This window comes from Microtus oregoni, unplaced genomic scaffold (assembly GCF_018167655.1).
Source record: "Microtus oregoni isolate MIOR12 unplaced genomic scaffold, Mior012 000116F_ref0000321, whole genome shotgun sequence".
Classification (NCBI taxonomy): domain Eukaryota; kingdom Metazoa; phylum Chordata; class Mammalia; order Rodentia; family Cricetidae; genus Microtus; species Microtus oregoni.
In genome coordinates, this window is record NW_024544745.1 from 1,535,840 (window position 1) to 1,552,966 (window position 17,127).

Here is a 17,127-nt window from a genome sequence, read left to right on the forward strand (position 1 = left end):
AACATCTGACTCAAAGGCAGCGACCTCTTGGAAGATGCTCATGAATATGATGAAGAGCAGAGGCAAGAGGCCATTTCTAGTGTATGTGGTGGGGGAGGATGTTGGCTGTGAATATATAGAGGAATCAAAAGGGCCCCTTTATCTGTGTGTCACATTTTACAGATCCTAGCTTCTAAGCACTGGTGTTGTGCTGGATTTGCATGCCATTGAGGCCAACAAAGTCAGGGACTCTTAGCTTGGAAACTCAACTTCCATCCTGACTGAGCACATGCGCACCAAGTAGGTCAAGTGCCTATGATTGCCCTTGATCAGTCTCTCTTGGTTCCCCTACTGTAACAGATCATAAGAGAGATTAAGCATTCTTGTGTGTTACTCTCCACCTACACACATACTCTTCCCCTCAAAACTACCCTAGAGATTACCACTGAGTCTTAGTACTAACTGAGAAACGTATTAATTTACATGACTTAAAGGATTTGGTGCAATCAATATTTGCAAAGAGAATGAATTGTCAGCCTGTTATTTCTGAATATCTCTGTGTAATTCTGCTGAGACCAAAGGAAGTAGAAGAGCAATCCGACTTTAATTGTGTTTAATTCTTTTTGGGCTGGCTAAGGGTTATATATTTGTCTATGTATTTAGTTTTATTACTGATGACATAAAGCCTGATAAAATCACTGTTTCTGCAGTTCAACCTCTGGATGAACTTCTGTATACCTCGAGGCTAATGTGCTTTACTCAGCAATTTCTGCTTTTTTTCCAATATAGTCCTCCCGTAGGCAGAGCATAACTCTCTCCTAATTTTCTTCAGTTTCTAGTCCCAAGCATCTAATCTCCCCTTCTTGCCTCTGGCCACTGCATTTCTTCTACTGTATTAGTCACTTCCCCCAGCCCAGAATAAGTGTAAAACTCATACTAGACCTTTTCAATTCAATCAAGCTGCATAATGCAGTCTCCCACTCACCAGTGTGGCAACAAAAAGCAACTGATGGAGATGGCATCAAATACACAGATATAATGTGCAATATTTAGGAGAATGGAGAAAGGTGAAAGGGAGTAGTAGTTATAGGAAAGCACATTTTCTAAGGAAGAGCTAGACTTGCAAACACTAAGAAAGCTGTGTGCGTGCGTGTGTGTGTGCGCATGTAGCTTATTTAGATACTTTCTTCATTGGGAGAGGGATAAGCAGTAGGTTACATACTTATACACACATTTAGACATTAAACTCATGCACACACACACACACGCACACACATACACATAAACACACCCTTTACATTTAGATCGTTCTACCGTTTAGCACAATAGTTTGTGCAAAAGATAATTTGGCTCTTAACCAAGTGTGTACTGAATGTCTGATATGTAAGCTTGCTTAGTTCACTTCAGTTTGAAATAAAAACAAATTAGCTTTAAAATTTTTCCTTGGTTCATAATATAGCAAAAGGAAGAGACTCTGAGTACAAACGTAGCATAGGAAGATCAGGACACAGAGACGTGTTCAACATGCTCCAGTGGTACGTGGAAGCTAATGAGCAGCTTCTAAAGGGCCAAGCATTTACACTCCGATAGCATCATGCTGATTGTATTTAATCATACGTGGAGGTGTTTGCTGTTTTCATAACACTTAGGTTTACAAGGTTCTTCAACTAGATATGCCTTTCAAGTGAAGAATGTTTAGCTGATTACTTTTGAATTTGAGGAAATCAAGTTGTCGGAGGGTCAACCTGGATATAAGGTTGGTTATTATCTCAACATTTCACCCAAAGCTTTATTTTGATGTGAGTGTATAGTAGCTTGATTTTCATCGGCCTATCTGCTCCTGAATTAATCACCTAACCATTTATTTCTTCCCTTAGGGGAAAGCTATGTCTGTTCCTCAGACAACTTCTTTAAAAAGGTTGAGTACACCAAGAATGTCAATCCCAACTGGTCTGTCAACGTAAAAACATCTGCCAACATGAAAGCTCCCCAGTCCTTGGCTAGCAGCAACAGTGCTCAGGCCAGAGAGAACAAGGACTTTGTGCGCCCCAAGCTTGTGACCATCATCCGCAGCGGGGTGAAGCCTCGGAAGGCAGTGCGGGTGCTTCTCAACAAGAAAACAGCCCACTCTTTCGAGCAGGTCCTCACTGACATCACAGAGGCGATCAAACTGGAAACTGGCGTCGTCAAGAAACTCTATACCCTTGATGGAAAGCAGGTCAGTGCCTGTACAAAGTACTTTTCTCATTTTCCCCACTGTAGATGAGCGGTTCTCAACCTGTGGGCCACGACCCTTCAACAGGTGTTGGCTAAGACCATTGGAAAACACAGATATTTTCATTATTGTTCATAGCAGTAGCAAGACTGTATTTATAAAGTAGCAATGAAAATACTTTTATGGCTGGGGAGGGTCAGCACAACATGAGGGACTATATTAAAGCAGCTTTATATTGGTTGCGAACCCCTGTTTTAGATGCTCATTTTATACCTTAAACCATTACACATGGTTGAGGATCTCTCCTTTCATATCCCTTCATCCTGAACTAATACTCTTTATCTCATTTGGGAGAAAGATCTCAATAGACAAAGCAATGAATCAGAAATTGGCTTTTTGAAATTCATTTTACTTTTGATTTTGATTTATGAGGCATAGTGGTCAGTAAGACCCCAGATTTTTATTTGCTAAGAAAAAAATGTTTTTAAAACAAGGTTTTACAAGTTGATATATATCATGATGCAATCTTGATCATTTTATATACATAACTAAAAATATGATTTCTTCCACTCATTTTTAAAGATACTCCCATGTGGGTATTCCACATCCATTTGGATGAAAGGGAGTTGAAGTGACCCTATAACTTATATGAAAGGAGACAGAAAATGGGAACACACTGAAACTTGCGGGGCCTTGTATTTGTCTTACTCTAAGATATATATTTCTCTCCCTTTTCCATGTAACATAGCTGTTTTAATTTGGTTCCATGGATGGTTTGTGTGAGATAGGAACTATTTCAGGATTCTAAAATTAGCCCAAGAAAGATGCTGCCATCTGTTCCCCTCCAAATCAGGTTCTTCATGTCACTGGTTACACTGCTGAAGTGCCACCTATATTAGTATCTGGTAAAGAATGCAGCCAGGCATCTCCATAAGACAGATGCACTGTTCTCTTGAATATAGATATCTGTAAATATGTAACAAAAATGTTCTAAGAGAATTGTAACAGTGACTAGTTCTATTTGTTCAAAAAATCATTTCAGTTACTCATCTAGAAGACAAGTGAGGATTATTAACAGTCCACTATCCTACCTCTTAAAATATCTTCCATAACTGAACAATTGTAGAGTTTCAAAATATAGATTTCTATCTATTAAAATTACTGTTGGGTATTTAAATGCTGAAGTCTGCCTCTCTCTCTCTCTCTCTCTCTCTCTCTCTATATATATATATATATATATATATATATATTGCACTGATATATATTGCACACTACAGGATTTCAAGTTGCAGGAAAAGTCATTTATATGCTATGCATTTAGAAATTTTGATGAATTTGTCTTCTTTCTACTTATTTTTTTTTTTGTGCTCCAAGAGGTCTAGATCACTGAGAGACTGTCTCAGGGGAATAGGCAGAGGATGGTAGAGCATGCTACCCATGATCTTCTTCTGTCCTCTACATGAACATGGGCACATGTGCCCCCTACATACTCCATTTGCATTTTCTCTCTCTCTCTCTTTTACACCACACACATACAACCACATGCCACAGGCATTTACATACACCACAGCATTTCATACACACACTACAAGAATTCACACATATAACACAAGTGTTCACACACAGCACAAGCATTCACATACAGCACAAGCGTTCACATACCACAAATATTCAGACATGCATCACAAGCATTCACATATACCCAAGAATTTGCATATGCAGGAACACACACACACAAACACACACTCACATCATTCACACACACACAAGCACGTTCACCTTAAGTATTCACCTGCCCACCCACACATACCATAAACATTCACACACATGCACACAAACACACCCCAAACATTCACACACATACAAACACATACCCCAACAAGCATTCGCTCATATAGGCACACATATTACAAGTATTCAGACACATCACAAATATTCACACACATACCGCAAGTATTCACAGGCACATACCCACACTCAAACATCATATAAAAAAAAACAAAGCTTAGCCCTTCACATTTGCAGTCAGTTCATGATCAAATAAATTTCTTGGTATTTACATCTCTCTTAATAAGTGTTAGTGCTCTTTGTCTAGTTAACCTCTACTATTCTTAGTATGGGTTTCCAGTACTGTGTGAAGATGGATCATTCCTTGGCATTCTTGACTACTCCTGATAATGTATAAAAGGTAACGTACAGATCTTAAATAAACAAGCATCTCTCCAAAGGTCACACTTAATGGGAAGTCCTCTCCAATGCCTTCAAGCATCAGTGACCATTTCTTTAGGGAAGATGTTACAAAATATGCTGCAATACCATACCAGGATATGATGATGGTGTGTAAGTATAGAAACAAAAGGGATGCTCAATGGACTGTGATAGAGACAGAAATTGGTTAATTCAATCAAAGATTTGGATTGAAGTTATAATCTCCCATAGTGACAATCACGTTGACATTTATCAACTGGGAAGAAGCCTCCAATTCTAGCTTTTCACTTTTTAGTGACTAGTTATGTGATGTGGAGCCAATCATGTCACTTTTCTGAGCCTCAAGTTGTTTTTTTTAATAGATGGGGTCTCTCTTCGTAGTCCTAGAGTTTGAGTTGGTCCTAAACCCTCAGAAATCTCAGAAACCCTCCTGCCTCTGCCTTCTGAGTGCACCACTTTTAATCTCTTCTTTTGTAAGATGGTTTCTAAATGGTATTTGCATCAGTATTATACTCAGATCATTCTTGTTATCTAAGGTGCCATGATAAAAGGAGGTTTTCTGACTTGTAATTTTTGTCCTCACTTGCTTCCCAATGTGATTGATGTAAGAGGTAGAAAGCAGAAGATTCACAAGCAAAAGCAAGAGAACAGGCAAACTATTGGAAGGGTGGGAGCACCAAGCCTCACAGTGCTGGATAAGGATGATTGGTTGATGTGGGTGGTTAGCATCCTATAAGGCTTCGGTATTTGTTTTATTTTCAAACATTTATTGGTGTTTTTATTTGGTTGCAAGAAATATGTTTCATAATGACAGTTTTGTGAATGTATGATTTACAATTTGATCACATTCATCCCCCATTACCTCACCCTCTTCTTTTCACAAATATGTAATTTTTCCAGTACCGTTTTTTTTTTTTTGAGAAGAAAAAGGCAAAATTTTTACATCTATCTCCACCAAGGATATTATCTTACTCTTTTCTTTTTGTTGTATCTTTATCTGGTTTTGGTATAAAGGTAATACTGGCTTGATAAAAAAAAAGAGTTGTACCATTTCTTTATTACATTCTAATGTATGTAACGATTTCCAAAGCCTTGGTGCTCTTTTTTAAAGGTCTAGTATACCAAAGTCTGGGTCTGGAATTTTTTTTTTATTTTGAGATAACTTTTATTGCTGCTTCAGTTTTGTTGCTTGTTATAGATCTGCTTAAATTGCATACCTCATCTTGGTTTAATTTTGGTAAGTTATATGTAGGTAGAAACCATCTATTTCTGTTAGTTTTTTTAAAAAGATATGACATAATGATTTTCACAATTTTATTTTATCTGTTGTAATGTCTCTACATTCATTTGTGATGTTAATAACTTGGTTCTTTTCTCTTTCTTTTTGTTACTTTGCCTAAGGGTTTGTTATGTATTTCGTTTTATGGACTCTTAGTATTTTTATATTTCTATTTCATTGATTTCTGCCCTGATATTATTTTTCATTTGATTAATGCAATGTTAACTAATTAGTAACCTTAATGTCATCATAAAATGTTTTGTCCTTAACACAAATGATGACATTTCACTATAATGATAATTCGAGGAAAGGAGATTATGCAAAGGTAAGCATCATTGAGGTGATCATTCTTAGAATTGTATTTATCATAGATGAAGGAGAATTAGGATTCAAATGATCCTCAGTTTATGCCTCAGGTGTATGGGTGGATGGTGGGACCCCTCAAAGAGATTAAGGAGATGCAGCACAATAAATTGGACTTTAGGTATACTGAGTTCTCGGGCTTTGCTACAACTAAATAAAGTCTCTAGAAGAACTACAAATGGGTCTGGATCTCAGGAGATGGGATCTGCGCTGAAGATACAAATTTAAAAGTAACCTGTAAACAACCATAGTTAAAACTCAGGCAAGTATATGAGTTTAGCTAGGATGTATGTGACAGGTTGTCCTAAACCCTAAAGACCGTCTACTGAATTTGAGTGGAAGGAATGGGGAAAGGAGGAATCCAGTGTGTTACAGAGAACCCTGAGAAATAATGTGACGATGTATTCAGAGAGGCTCAGTGAAATCCTCAAAGGTAACTGGGCAGATAGAGTCATGATTACATGAGACTGTAAGAAACTTGGTTTCTTTATGCTCTATCCATCAAAACTTGTCTGCCCATTGTTCTACAATTCTAAAATTTCTTTTCCTGTTTTTCAGTTATATAGAGTTGGCTGAAATGCCATTCCTATATACCTCAGTGCATATATTCCCTTTAGCATGCAGTGCTTAATCCTACAGTGTTCTTTTCTGTATTATCAATTAATGCCCTGTGCCTGGATGCATCAGATTCTGCTTTGGTTTTCTCAGGACCTTGATTTCAGCATGCAGATTTAGTTGGTAATGCCCTAGCAATTTAATTTCAACACAAGATCAGCACTGACCAATTTTTAGAGCACATTTCCTAAATTATGTTATATGCAACATTAGTTGAATAGAATGTTCCATAGCCAAATAAATCGCATTGTGCAGTTTAGTGTTTTATTATATACATGTTCAAAGTAGACATCTTCAGAGAAACCTGAATGATTTTGTTTAAGCCAGTATTTCTCAAACTATTTTGAACAACAACAAAACTTAAAAAAAAAATCGGTGGTTAAAGGCACCTGGGGAATCACTGGCCTCTGTGTTAGGTATTTATTTACATTTTAATGAAAGCATCTTGAAAAAGGGAAATGTTAAAGTCCTAGAGAAATAATTACATGGAAAGAAATCAGGCACCAGTGCATTTTGACAATGTTTAAAATCTGGAACAAGAAGACTTTTTAAGGTAGAGCATCATTAATCACAGAGGTTAACACCCATCCTCCCATAGGTCAGACAAGGCTTGAGAGCACTCCTCTCTGACACAGACTTTAGAATCATAGAGATCAAAAAATGGGAGTGGTTGTTTTTTAGACAATATATTTAAAGCCCTCCAAAGTCAAAAGCCATTAGGAAAATCCTTTGGTACTCAAAGTTTGGCTTCTGTAAGCACCGTGGTAAAGACAGAGCAACATTAATTTGCTTGGTTTTGAACTTGCACATTAGAGTTAGTCCTGTACAGACAAGCATCCCTTCCAAAAGCCCATGTTTCAGAATCTATGGGGAAGTCAAATAGGCTTACTAGTCGGTGGTAACTTCCATAGGTGATACTAATTAATTAGACTATATACTTTCTATTGCCCAAGTCCAGATTTCTCTAGGTGACAACAATTTGGCAAACCCTAGAAGTCTGAACAGTTTGCCCAGCAAGGTAACAGTTCTTATACAAGGTTTGGGGCCAGAAACCAGTACCTTTTGAAGTCAATTTGTGTCTACATACACACATGCATGCCCTTGTTTCAAGTATTGGGTGCCTCATTCTATGAACTCAAATACAAACATTTTTATGTCTGGACAGTTCTGTTTTTATTCACCCAAGGTATTACAGCCAAAGTATTTGTCACCACCGTTTATGTGTTATGGCAGTTGATAGGTGAATTTCCTTTCTTTTTCCCCAAAGAGGATTCATCCTTGCTTTGCTTAATGTTTCAGCCTGGTCTACAAGAGCTGGTTCCAGGACAGGCTCCAAAGCTATAGAAAAACCATGTCTCAAAAACAAAAATTCTGGCCTGAAAAATTAATCCAAAATTGTGGTAGCTTCTTGAATCTACTAGTTGGTGATTGAGAATTACCAAGAAAGACCATTCTCTTTCTCTAGTTTTAATATGTTTTAGCCAGTGTACAAACCTTGGTAAAATGTCATTGCTAGTCTGCATTTTCTATGGCCAGGTAGACTCAAGGTAGGAAATAGACATCTGCTTCCTCAGCATCTTCCACAAGAGGTTCCGGGGACTGGTGGATGACACCATCCATTTCCATGCTGGCATTGCTTCTTGTCATTTAGCCTTGCAGCTCTGGAGAAGACAGCTCTGAAGGTGGAATGGTAGTTGATTAGCAACTCAGATGGATTTGTTGTAGTTTATCCAGAGAGAAGAGGATGTGTGTTTTTATCCATGTCTCTATTTAGCAGCAATTAATTCTAGATACTTTTTATCTCAACTCCGACCATAAATTTCCTTAGCAGCAGCCACCCAGCCTGGCATGAGGTTCTGAATGATACACTGCTGTTATATTGGCTGACAAGGAGTTTGTTGGCTAAAAGATTACTAATAAACCCCATCTGGAAACTGGTGGAAGTTGAGATTCAGGATGAACTAACATGAAAAATAAGAATTTACGGGATTTGCTGATAGAAATTTACTTTACATAGTCATGACTTTAAAAAAAATTCTTAAGGAGAACTCTAGGGGCAATTGCTATATCCTAGCAGAAAAAAATTCACACACCCACCTTCAGCCAGTTTTACAGTTCTGGCTCTGGTTCAGTTCAATGAGTAGTATCGACTTAGGCTATTCTACAGGGACCTTGCTGGAGACCTCGAGGTCAGACGGCAATCACCCTCCTCCCTTCTTGTAGAGTAAAAAATCTGTTTAAATCAATAGGCTCCTATTCCCCTTGCTGAATGTGGCTTTCAAGAATGACAGCATCTGTTCCATATTGCCCTTGCCCTTGTCAAACCCCAGCATGAAATAAAACAGAATGGTATGGAGTAGCTAGGTTTGTGTATGTAATACATACAGCACAAGTGTAAAGGATATGGGCCCTGGAAATCTTCATACAAAAGACAGAGCTAGTGGGAATATAAAATGAGAGTAATTAGACTGAATACAATTATAAAAAATTAAGGTTGATCAGAGTTTGCAGTCTCTAGGAAATGTCCCTTTGGAATATATAGAAGAACCTGGTTTTTCATAATTCAAAATACAGTAGATCAGAGGTCATTGAATGCTAGATTTTAAAAGAAAGTGATAAAATGTATATGACATAAGCCATTCACCACCACAAATCCAAAATTTTTATTTATATTTTGTTGTCTATATTTATGGTGTAAAACATATTTTGATATATGTGTACATTTTGCAATGATCAAAGCATTTTGATATATGTGTACATTGTGAAGTGATCAAATTGTGGGTAATTAGTATTCATATCCACTGAAACATTTTTTATTTCTTTGTGCTGAGTTTATCCAAAGTTCTCTGTAGTAGTTTAGAAGTCATTCCAATGCATTATTTATAGTTACACAGCCACAGAACTTAATTGTCCCCTCCAATATGTTTATTATGAACTATGTGATGATCAGAGTTTTATAGAGGAGCAGAAATCATAGGAGAGAAGAATATCGGAGATTTTATTTTATGGAATTGGGTCATGTGATTAGAGAGACTATATAAGTTGAAATATATAGAGCAAGCAAGCAGGTTAGAGGTCCAGAAAAGAGTTCTTGGTGCGGAGTCTAAAGTCTTTGATAGTACTTGGCAGATGGCATGTGTCAAGCCGTGAAGTTCAATAAGAAATAGTGCAAAGGGCCCTAGACAAGGAACCAGAGATACTTGCTCTGCTACCAAACAGCCGGACTATTGTGGGCCAAACTCCTGTCACTCCCTTAATCTTCATCTATTTCTGTCCATAAAATAGACTCCCCCAGACTTCCTTCCACAGTGAAATAGTTCTAACACATTCAATTCCATGTACATTTAAAGTTCTGTAATTTCAAAACTCAGGTTTGGAAGATAGCAAATAGTCCAGCTTAATGCACCTCCTGGCAATGTCTAGAAGTAGCTCCACAGTCGTAACAATTGTGACAAGTTTTAATTATCTTTAGCTAAATAATAATCTAAATGCCCCATTTTTCCAATTTGTTCATGCCATTCTCAATAGTAGATTTCATTAATGAGAACTCTGTCTGGCAACTCTTCATGGTTGCTAAGCACAGTACTGTTCTCCTCTACATAGACAGCAGAAGGAGAAATACTCAGCCTTGCAGTGTTCATAGTTTGTTAAATGGAGACAATGTAGGACCAGAAAAAGTATTTAGCATTTCAGGTGAACATACAAACAACCCTTGCAGACACAGGCATTTCCCTTGTTCATGAATGTTTCATTGTGAACTTTGAGCACTGTCTAGAACCTGGGATATGTTTAATATATAGTGCATGTTGGATGGATATAGGAGTGACCTGAGAGAATTGTGAAGAGCATGGACTGAAGGAATGTCAGGACCATGAAGGCCAATTTTAGATCACAAAATTTTAGAGATACAATGAACCTTCGACATCAAAATATCCATAGAAAAGTAGTCTGAGTAGCATGATATTCATTTGCAAGGGATCATCACAGCAACAGAATCAGAAAATACTAATTACCAGTTAAAGTATTCCTGATTCACTAAATGAAATTTTTTTTTACAAAAACAGTGGACAAAGTCTTATTTTTCATCCCATTTTTCTGGCCCCTCTAAGTTAACAATAAATGTTCTACTTTAATTGCCAGAATATGGATCATTGAATTGAATTCCCAGTAAATAAAAATGAGCTACATTGTCCTAAAAATTCACATTTTTCAGAGAAAAAAAACAGAAGATGTGACAGATCCATAGCAGTGGACATTATTTAGCCAGTTTTTGCATGTTTGTAGTATAATTGTCTGTGTGGGACATAATCATGATCGGAAGCAGAGCAACACTCAGAAATTTTAGCTTAGTATGAGACACCATTTTCTGGGTGAGAGGGAACTTCCCTTGCTCCTGGTTCATGGAAGCTTGCACTGAATTAGTTTCTAGGAACTACACTCCAAAGCCTGGAAAGCCACGGTAAATACTTGGCTTTCCTAATTTCCATTTATTCCGTATTTAATTAGATCCACTCTTTGTCTCTCATACTTCTGTACGAAAGTGAGAAGTTCAGTGTTAAGTGGATTTTCTGGTTTTCTTATTTAGTTTCATGTTGCTGAGCTATATTTGTTACTGTCTGAGAGATCATTTTTGTTGTGTAATTTTCTAAGGGCAAAATGGCACAGTGCAAGATGAGGCTTGATGCATGCTTACCTCATTTCGTGAAGTTTCTTGATTCGCAAGCCTTGTTTTAGTATCAGTTATACTGAGACTATCAGAAAGCCTGTATTATACCCTTGTTGTTATTTCCAAGTATTTTCAATCTATCTTCCTAGCATATCTACCACTCTTCCCTGCCCTTGGTTTCCCATCTGCAAACTGCAGAGAGGATATAGTATACACTAATTTAACAGGCAGGTACTCTGCCTGGCATTTGACTAGGTGCTGGGAATATATCAAGATGTGAGAGCTACATTCTCATCTTCTGCCTTTAAGAATGCCACTGCTGCTAAATGAAGAAGAGTTCTGGGGCTCTTACATAAGATTATGGCTGTAAAAATGTTCTGTGAGGTATAAGGCATGTTGAAAATGTTGGTTATGATTTGAATTTAGCAAGCTTGTTCCCTCCTCTGACATCAGCTGTACATAGTGTTTCTCTGCAGTGCCCGAGTCTTGGAAAGCATTCCACTGATAACAGCTGGAAGAAGGGGATTTGATAGTGATAACAGGTTTCTGCTTGTCTTATACATCATACTTTCATTCCCTATCAATTGTCACAACAGCACAAACGGGCTTGACCAATCATAATTCTCTCCATGCTCCAGACACAGAATCTGATATTCCATGACCTCACCCAGTATCACAGAACTGATACATAGCAGAGCCAGAACTAGAACTCAGATCTCTTGACCCCTTAGATCAGTGTCCTTTTCACATAGCAAGCTTACTGATCAAGCAAAATCCGTCCCCAAAGTTCACCGCATGCTACTTAGTTTCCTGCAAACACAGACGTGAAGCAAGCTGTGATATTCTTGAAACATCTTAAACCTATCCAGCTTTTCTTCATCTGCTTAAGTTAAAGCACACAGCAGCTGTCAGAGACGCAGAGCTGAATTCCTCTGTTTTGAATTTCTATGTTATCAGAAACCTTAGGAACTACTGGCAGGCAGTTGGATTACATGTACATTTCAAGAATCAAAGGTTTGCATTAGACAGCTACATTGGGAAATTGGAATAATATTTTTGCATCATCCAAAGCTCTTTAGAGTGGATTAGAAACAAGAACCTATATCTTTCAATACAGGCTAAAACCGGAGGCCTCCTTGTTCTGCTGGATTTCGTTTTTTGACACATACCCTAATTTTCAGAGCAAGTAGGTGCTGAGGAATTCCAACTTTGGACAAGCAGAGTTACTAGGACTTATGGCTTATTATAGACATTTCCCATTTGCAAGTAAACACCAAAGAGTGAGAAATCTTCTTGAACATACAAAATATGATTTTTTTCTCCAAAAAGATTTCCTTTTAAAAAATAGATTCTGGATGGGGCCATCTCCTTCATAAAACAGGCATAATGACTACCCGCTTGAGTGTTGAGGGCAAAGCTGCTTTATTACATGCCAGGCTCTCCACTCCCTCCTACAAACCCTTACACCAATACTAGTACACACTGGCAATTTTCTATCACCCCCAATTCAAAGATCTTTAAGAAGACACACATGCCGCTGAGATTTTCTAGGGCATGGACCATTTGCCAGTACTGTCATTTGACATTATATCCTGCCCAAGTGTTTGCATTACATTTTAGGTTCTCCAAGTACACCCAGGAAACAAATACTACACACATTTTTGAACCATGACAACTTCAGCTAAAATAAACACAATGCTAAAAATATCAAGACATCAAATAGGCTCAGTCAAATTTCCTGTTAATAGGGTATGGAGTATAGAAGACAGGTAAAAAGGAATTATATTCCAAGCACAAAACTAACAGAATGTTTACAGGAACATTTTTTTTTCATAAACTCTTTGTTTTAGCTGTGCGTTGTGGTGCACACCTGTAATTCTGACATTGGTTAGTTGAAGGCCTTTCTGAGCCATATAGTAAGTTACAAGGTCAGCCTGGGGTACTTAGCAAGGCCCTGTCTCAGAACTCAAACATAAACAAAAGCAAGCCAACACACACAATAAAACACCCATTTTTCAGGAACAAAGAAAGGGTTAGCTGTGGAAAAGACCTTTGACTGTGATTGAGAAGCCAGGCTAACTTTGCAGTTCAATTACTATGTTACTGTTCACCTAATTAGGCAGCTATTTAATCCCTTAGAATGTCAGTTTCCATGTCAATGGCAAGAGATAAACAAGCTAGCTTTAACTAAATCACAATTATTATTTAAACATAATAAAATTATAGCCCATGTATACATATGTATACATACACATATACATCAACTGACAATCAAGGAGAAAACTAAAGAGGCATTAGAAAAAGTCCCAATGCGAATCTACAATGTTGATAAAGTGACAATACTCCCCAAATTGATCTATTGATTCAATGATTCAAGTCAAAATACTAACTGAATTCTTTGCAGAAATTGATAAGCTAATCTTAAAACTCAAAATAGAAGAACAAAGCAAGATACAGCCTGGGCATAACAGGAAATGAGAAATTAGGTCTTTTGGAGTTAACTGGTGACTTAGAGAATAATATTTGGTTGTATTAAGAAAATCTGTTAAGAAAAATTAAAAGCCAATATTTTGCACTGTTGTACCCAGTACCTCAAATATTGATTCATATGGGAATCATTGAAAATGTTAGTTAAAAATGGACTCTAGGCCTGTTGTGGTAGCAAATAATCTTTAATTCCAGCACTTAGGAAACAGAAGCAGGCAGATCTCTGTGAGTTCAAGGCTAACATGTTTATGTAAAACATTCCAGGCCAGTCTAGAACATAGTGAGACCTTACGTTAAAAAAATGGGGAGGCTTAATCAGACCTGCTATATCAGATTTTGTGCACTGCATCCTTGCATGCCTTGGGTCCTGGAACCCTAACTAGAGGTGGTGGAGAAAAAGCCAGAGGACCCACATACAGCCAAGCTGGGGTCGGGTGGTCTGGGCTCTCAGATGGAGAAATCACAGCAACCTGGAAGCTCCATGTGTTGTTGATCATATATAGTTGAACAGGAAGGCAGGGCTATTAGATACAGATAAGAAGCAGGGAGGGCTATTATATACAGTTGAACGAGGAGGCAGTGTTAGCTAATCTCAGTAGGAGCAGGCTCTGTAGGGGAGCAGTCATAAACATCTGGGGAAGAAAGCTAAGGTGGACATTTTCTGCGCACTGTCAACATTCACCTGGATCAGAGGAAGGCTTTGCCCTCTCCTTGAGCCACATCTAGAAAGGCTTTGCATCTCCAAGAGGTTGGTGGGCCTACATACTTGACATGGGCATGCTCATGTCAACATGGCACATTCAGTCAGGACTTGCCCCTTACAGGGTGGGACTCAGGAATCTACATTTTTAATAGATAAATTCATATACGTGTTAATGTACAAAATCTGGTGAGCTAAGCTTTTGATTTCAACATTTAGATTCTAATCACTGGGTACATGTTCTAAAAAACCAGATGTTTGAAATAGACAGATGATGGTGCTGGGCACAATAGTACATACACACTGGGATTATAGAGTCTCAGTACTCAGGAGGCTCTCATGAGAGTTCAAAGACAGCTTGGCATACACAGGAAAACCCTTTCACACACACACACACACACACACACACACACACAGAGAGAGAGAGAGAGAGAGAGAGAGAGAGAGAGAGAGAGAGAGAGAGAGAGAGAGAGGGAGGGAGGGAGGGAGGGAGGGAGGGAGGGAGGGAGGGAGAGAGAGAGAGAGAGAGAGAGAGAGAGAGAGAGAGAGAGAGAGAGAGAGAGATGAGTATGATGGGCTCTTTCTGAGAGGAATTAAATTAGACCTTTTGTATGCCCACTATCTTTTTATCTGTTCATTAATTCCTTGATCACTGTCTTAACTGTGGTTGACAGTATAGTCATAATTCCTGATCTTTTAGGATCTCCCGGGATAGGAGAGCTACTGTACATGGCCTCAGTCTTTCACCTTGTGCCTTAAAATCTCACAACCCTGCCTTCTGCTGCTCCCCAAACCTTAGTGTAATGTCAAAGTACAGTGAGATTTCAGGTTGTTGAGAGTAAGTTGAGTACTCTTAGGACTTTTGGGGTTCATTTCTATATCTCTTTTATACAGAAAAGTGGTGAGAGAGGGGGATGAGAGAAAGTGAAAGAAAGAGGAAAGGTAAAAGAGGCAGAGACAGGAGAGGAGAGGAGGAGTGGAGTTCAATCATCAAATATGGAAGATGGGCATCAATGTTTTAGAATAAAAGCCACGTGCACCACACAGCATATTTGATATTACTGGGAAACAGCTTTACTTCCAGCCGCCATCTAACCGTTTCATTTTCATACCTATGGGTGATTGCTAGAGCAGGTGGAGGTGACAGAAAGCTGGACCCAACCAGCTCTATTTTGCCTTAGTTCACAACAGGAAGGGCCTTCAGTTCCTGCTTATCTTCTCCCACTCTAGCATAGTATTAGACCCCAAGACAAAGCTCAGATTGATGCAGGCCCCACCCCACCCTCCTTCTCCTGGCTTTCTTTCTATAAGTCATGCTTTTAGTGTTTGGAGTCTGGCAGCTGCGAGGCCTGGTTGCTAGGAAACAATTTCTCAGCACAAAGAGCCCTCAGCTGGGAAGGTCAGGGCTGTCAGTATGAAACAGCTGTACAGAATTTTTATTTGTCTTCCCCTTGTTTTGGTTAATCACAGGGCATGAAAGCAGAATCAAACTTTTCATAGAAATGAAAACTGCTGGAGAGTACCAGTTCAGCTGCTACTGTTGCTTTGGCTTTTTTCTTTCTTTTTCTTTTTGCTGATATTCAAATCATAGCCTTTCTACTCTGGCTCTACACAGCTCCGGCAAGCTGAGCAGGCTAGAAGTGATGGCTGGAGGTGGAGGGGTCAGGTGTTCTTTAGCCTTTGACTGCCTGCCTGAGGCAGCAAAGGTACAGCTGAACTGTGGGCTGAGTTCACCCCCTTTCTCATTAATTGGCCATTTCTTTAGGGTTTGAGCTGCAAAATGAAATACTGCAAGACACGTTTAGATGTTCAGATTCAAGCTATGTATGCTGACACACACCTATAATGGCAGACCTTGTGAGGGTGGGGTAAAGATGCTGCTGAGTTGGAAGCCAGTATGTGCCTGTTAGTGAGATCCTGTGTCAGAAATGAGGTTTATAAAAACAATGGGACATTCAATTTAAACAGCAGCTTGTATTTTTATCTGATAAATACATCAACCCTAACCTGTATGAAGTAAATTTGGTATGAGGTTTGTATAGAATTGGTACAAAAATAATACAAGTGGAGAAATGGATGATTCTAGGTTTGTTTCATTTCTTTTTTTATTGAGTGATATATTTTTCTCCACTCCCCTCCCTTCCTCCTCCCCTCCCATGATCCCCACGCTCCCAATTTACCCAGGAGTTCTTGTCTTTTTCTGTTTCCCATGTAGATTAGATTCTAGGTTTGTTTTGACAAGTATGGTAGAAGCAGAAGTTAAGTACTGTAGCTGTATCTTACTGATAGATTATTTGCATCATGTCTGAGTCCCTGAGTTCAGTGTCCAGTGCTGATGAACACTGTAGTTGAAGCCAGAAGGAAGTTTTTTGAGAGCCACATAAAGAAAAGGCAAAATCCTTCTTTAGTACTTTGTTTCATTTCTAGTTATCCATCATATACTAGTATAGTGATTAAACTTAAATGTGCTACACTGTGAGAAACATGTAATTACAAATTAGGAAGGGCAAATTATAGAACCAGATGGATGGATTCACTCAGCTGAGTGACATGGGACAGATACTTGCTCTTCTAGGACTCAGATACCTTTCCCAATCCATGAAATAGTGGTTTCT

General features: G+C 38.5%; 1 protein-coding gene across 3 annotated transcripts in view; it reads left to right on the top strand.

Annotated features, from left to right (window-relative positions):
* The window catches only part of Dcx (doublecortin), a 77,549-nt gene that overhangs the window by 8,114 nt on the left and 52,308 nt on the right, over positions 1 to 17,127 (top strand). For all 3 annotated transcript variants that reach the window (XM_041645764.1, XM_041645763.1, XM_041645765.1), the window contains exon 3: positions 1,857 to 2,197. In XM_041645764.1, coding sequence (XP_041501698.1) covers positions 1,857 to 2,197 — 341 coding nt within the window. The remainder of the gene's footprint in view (positions 1 to 1,856; positions 2,198 to 17,127) is intronic.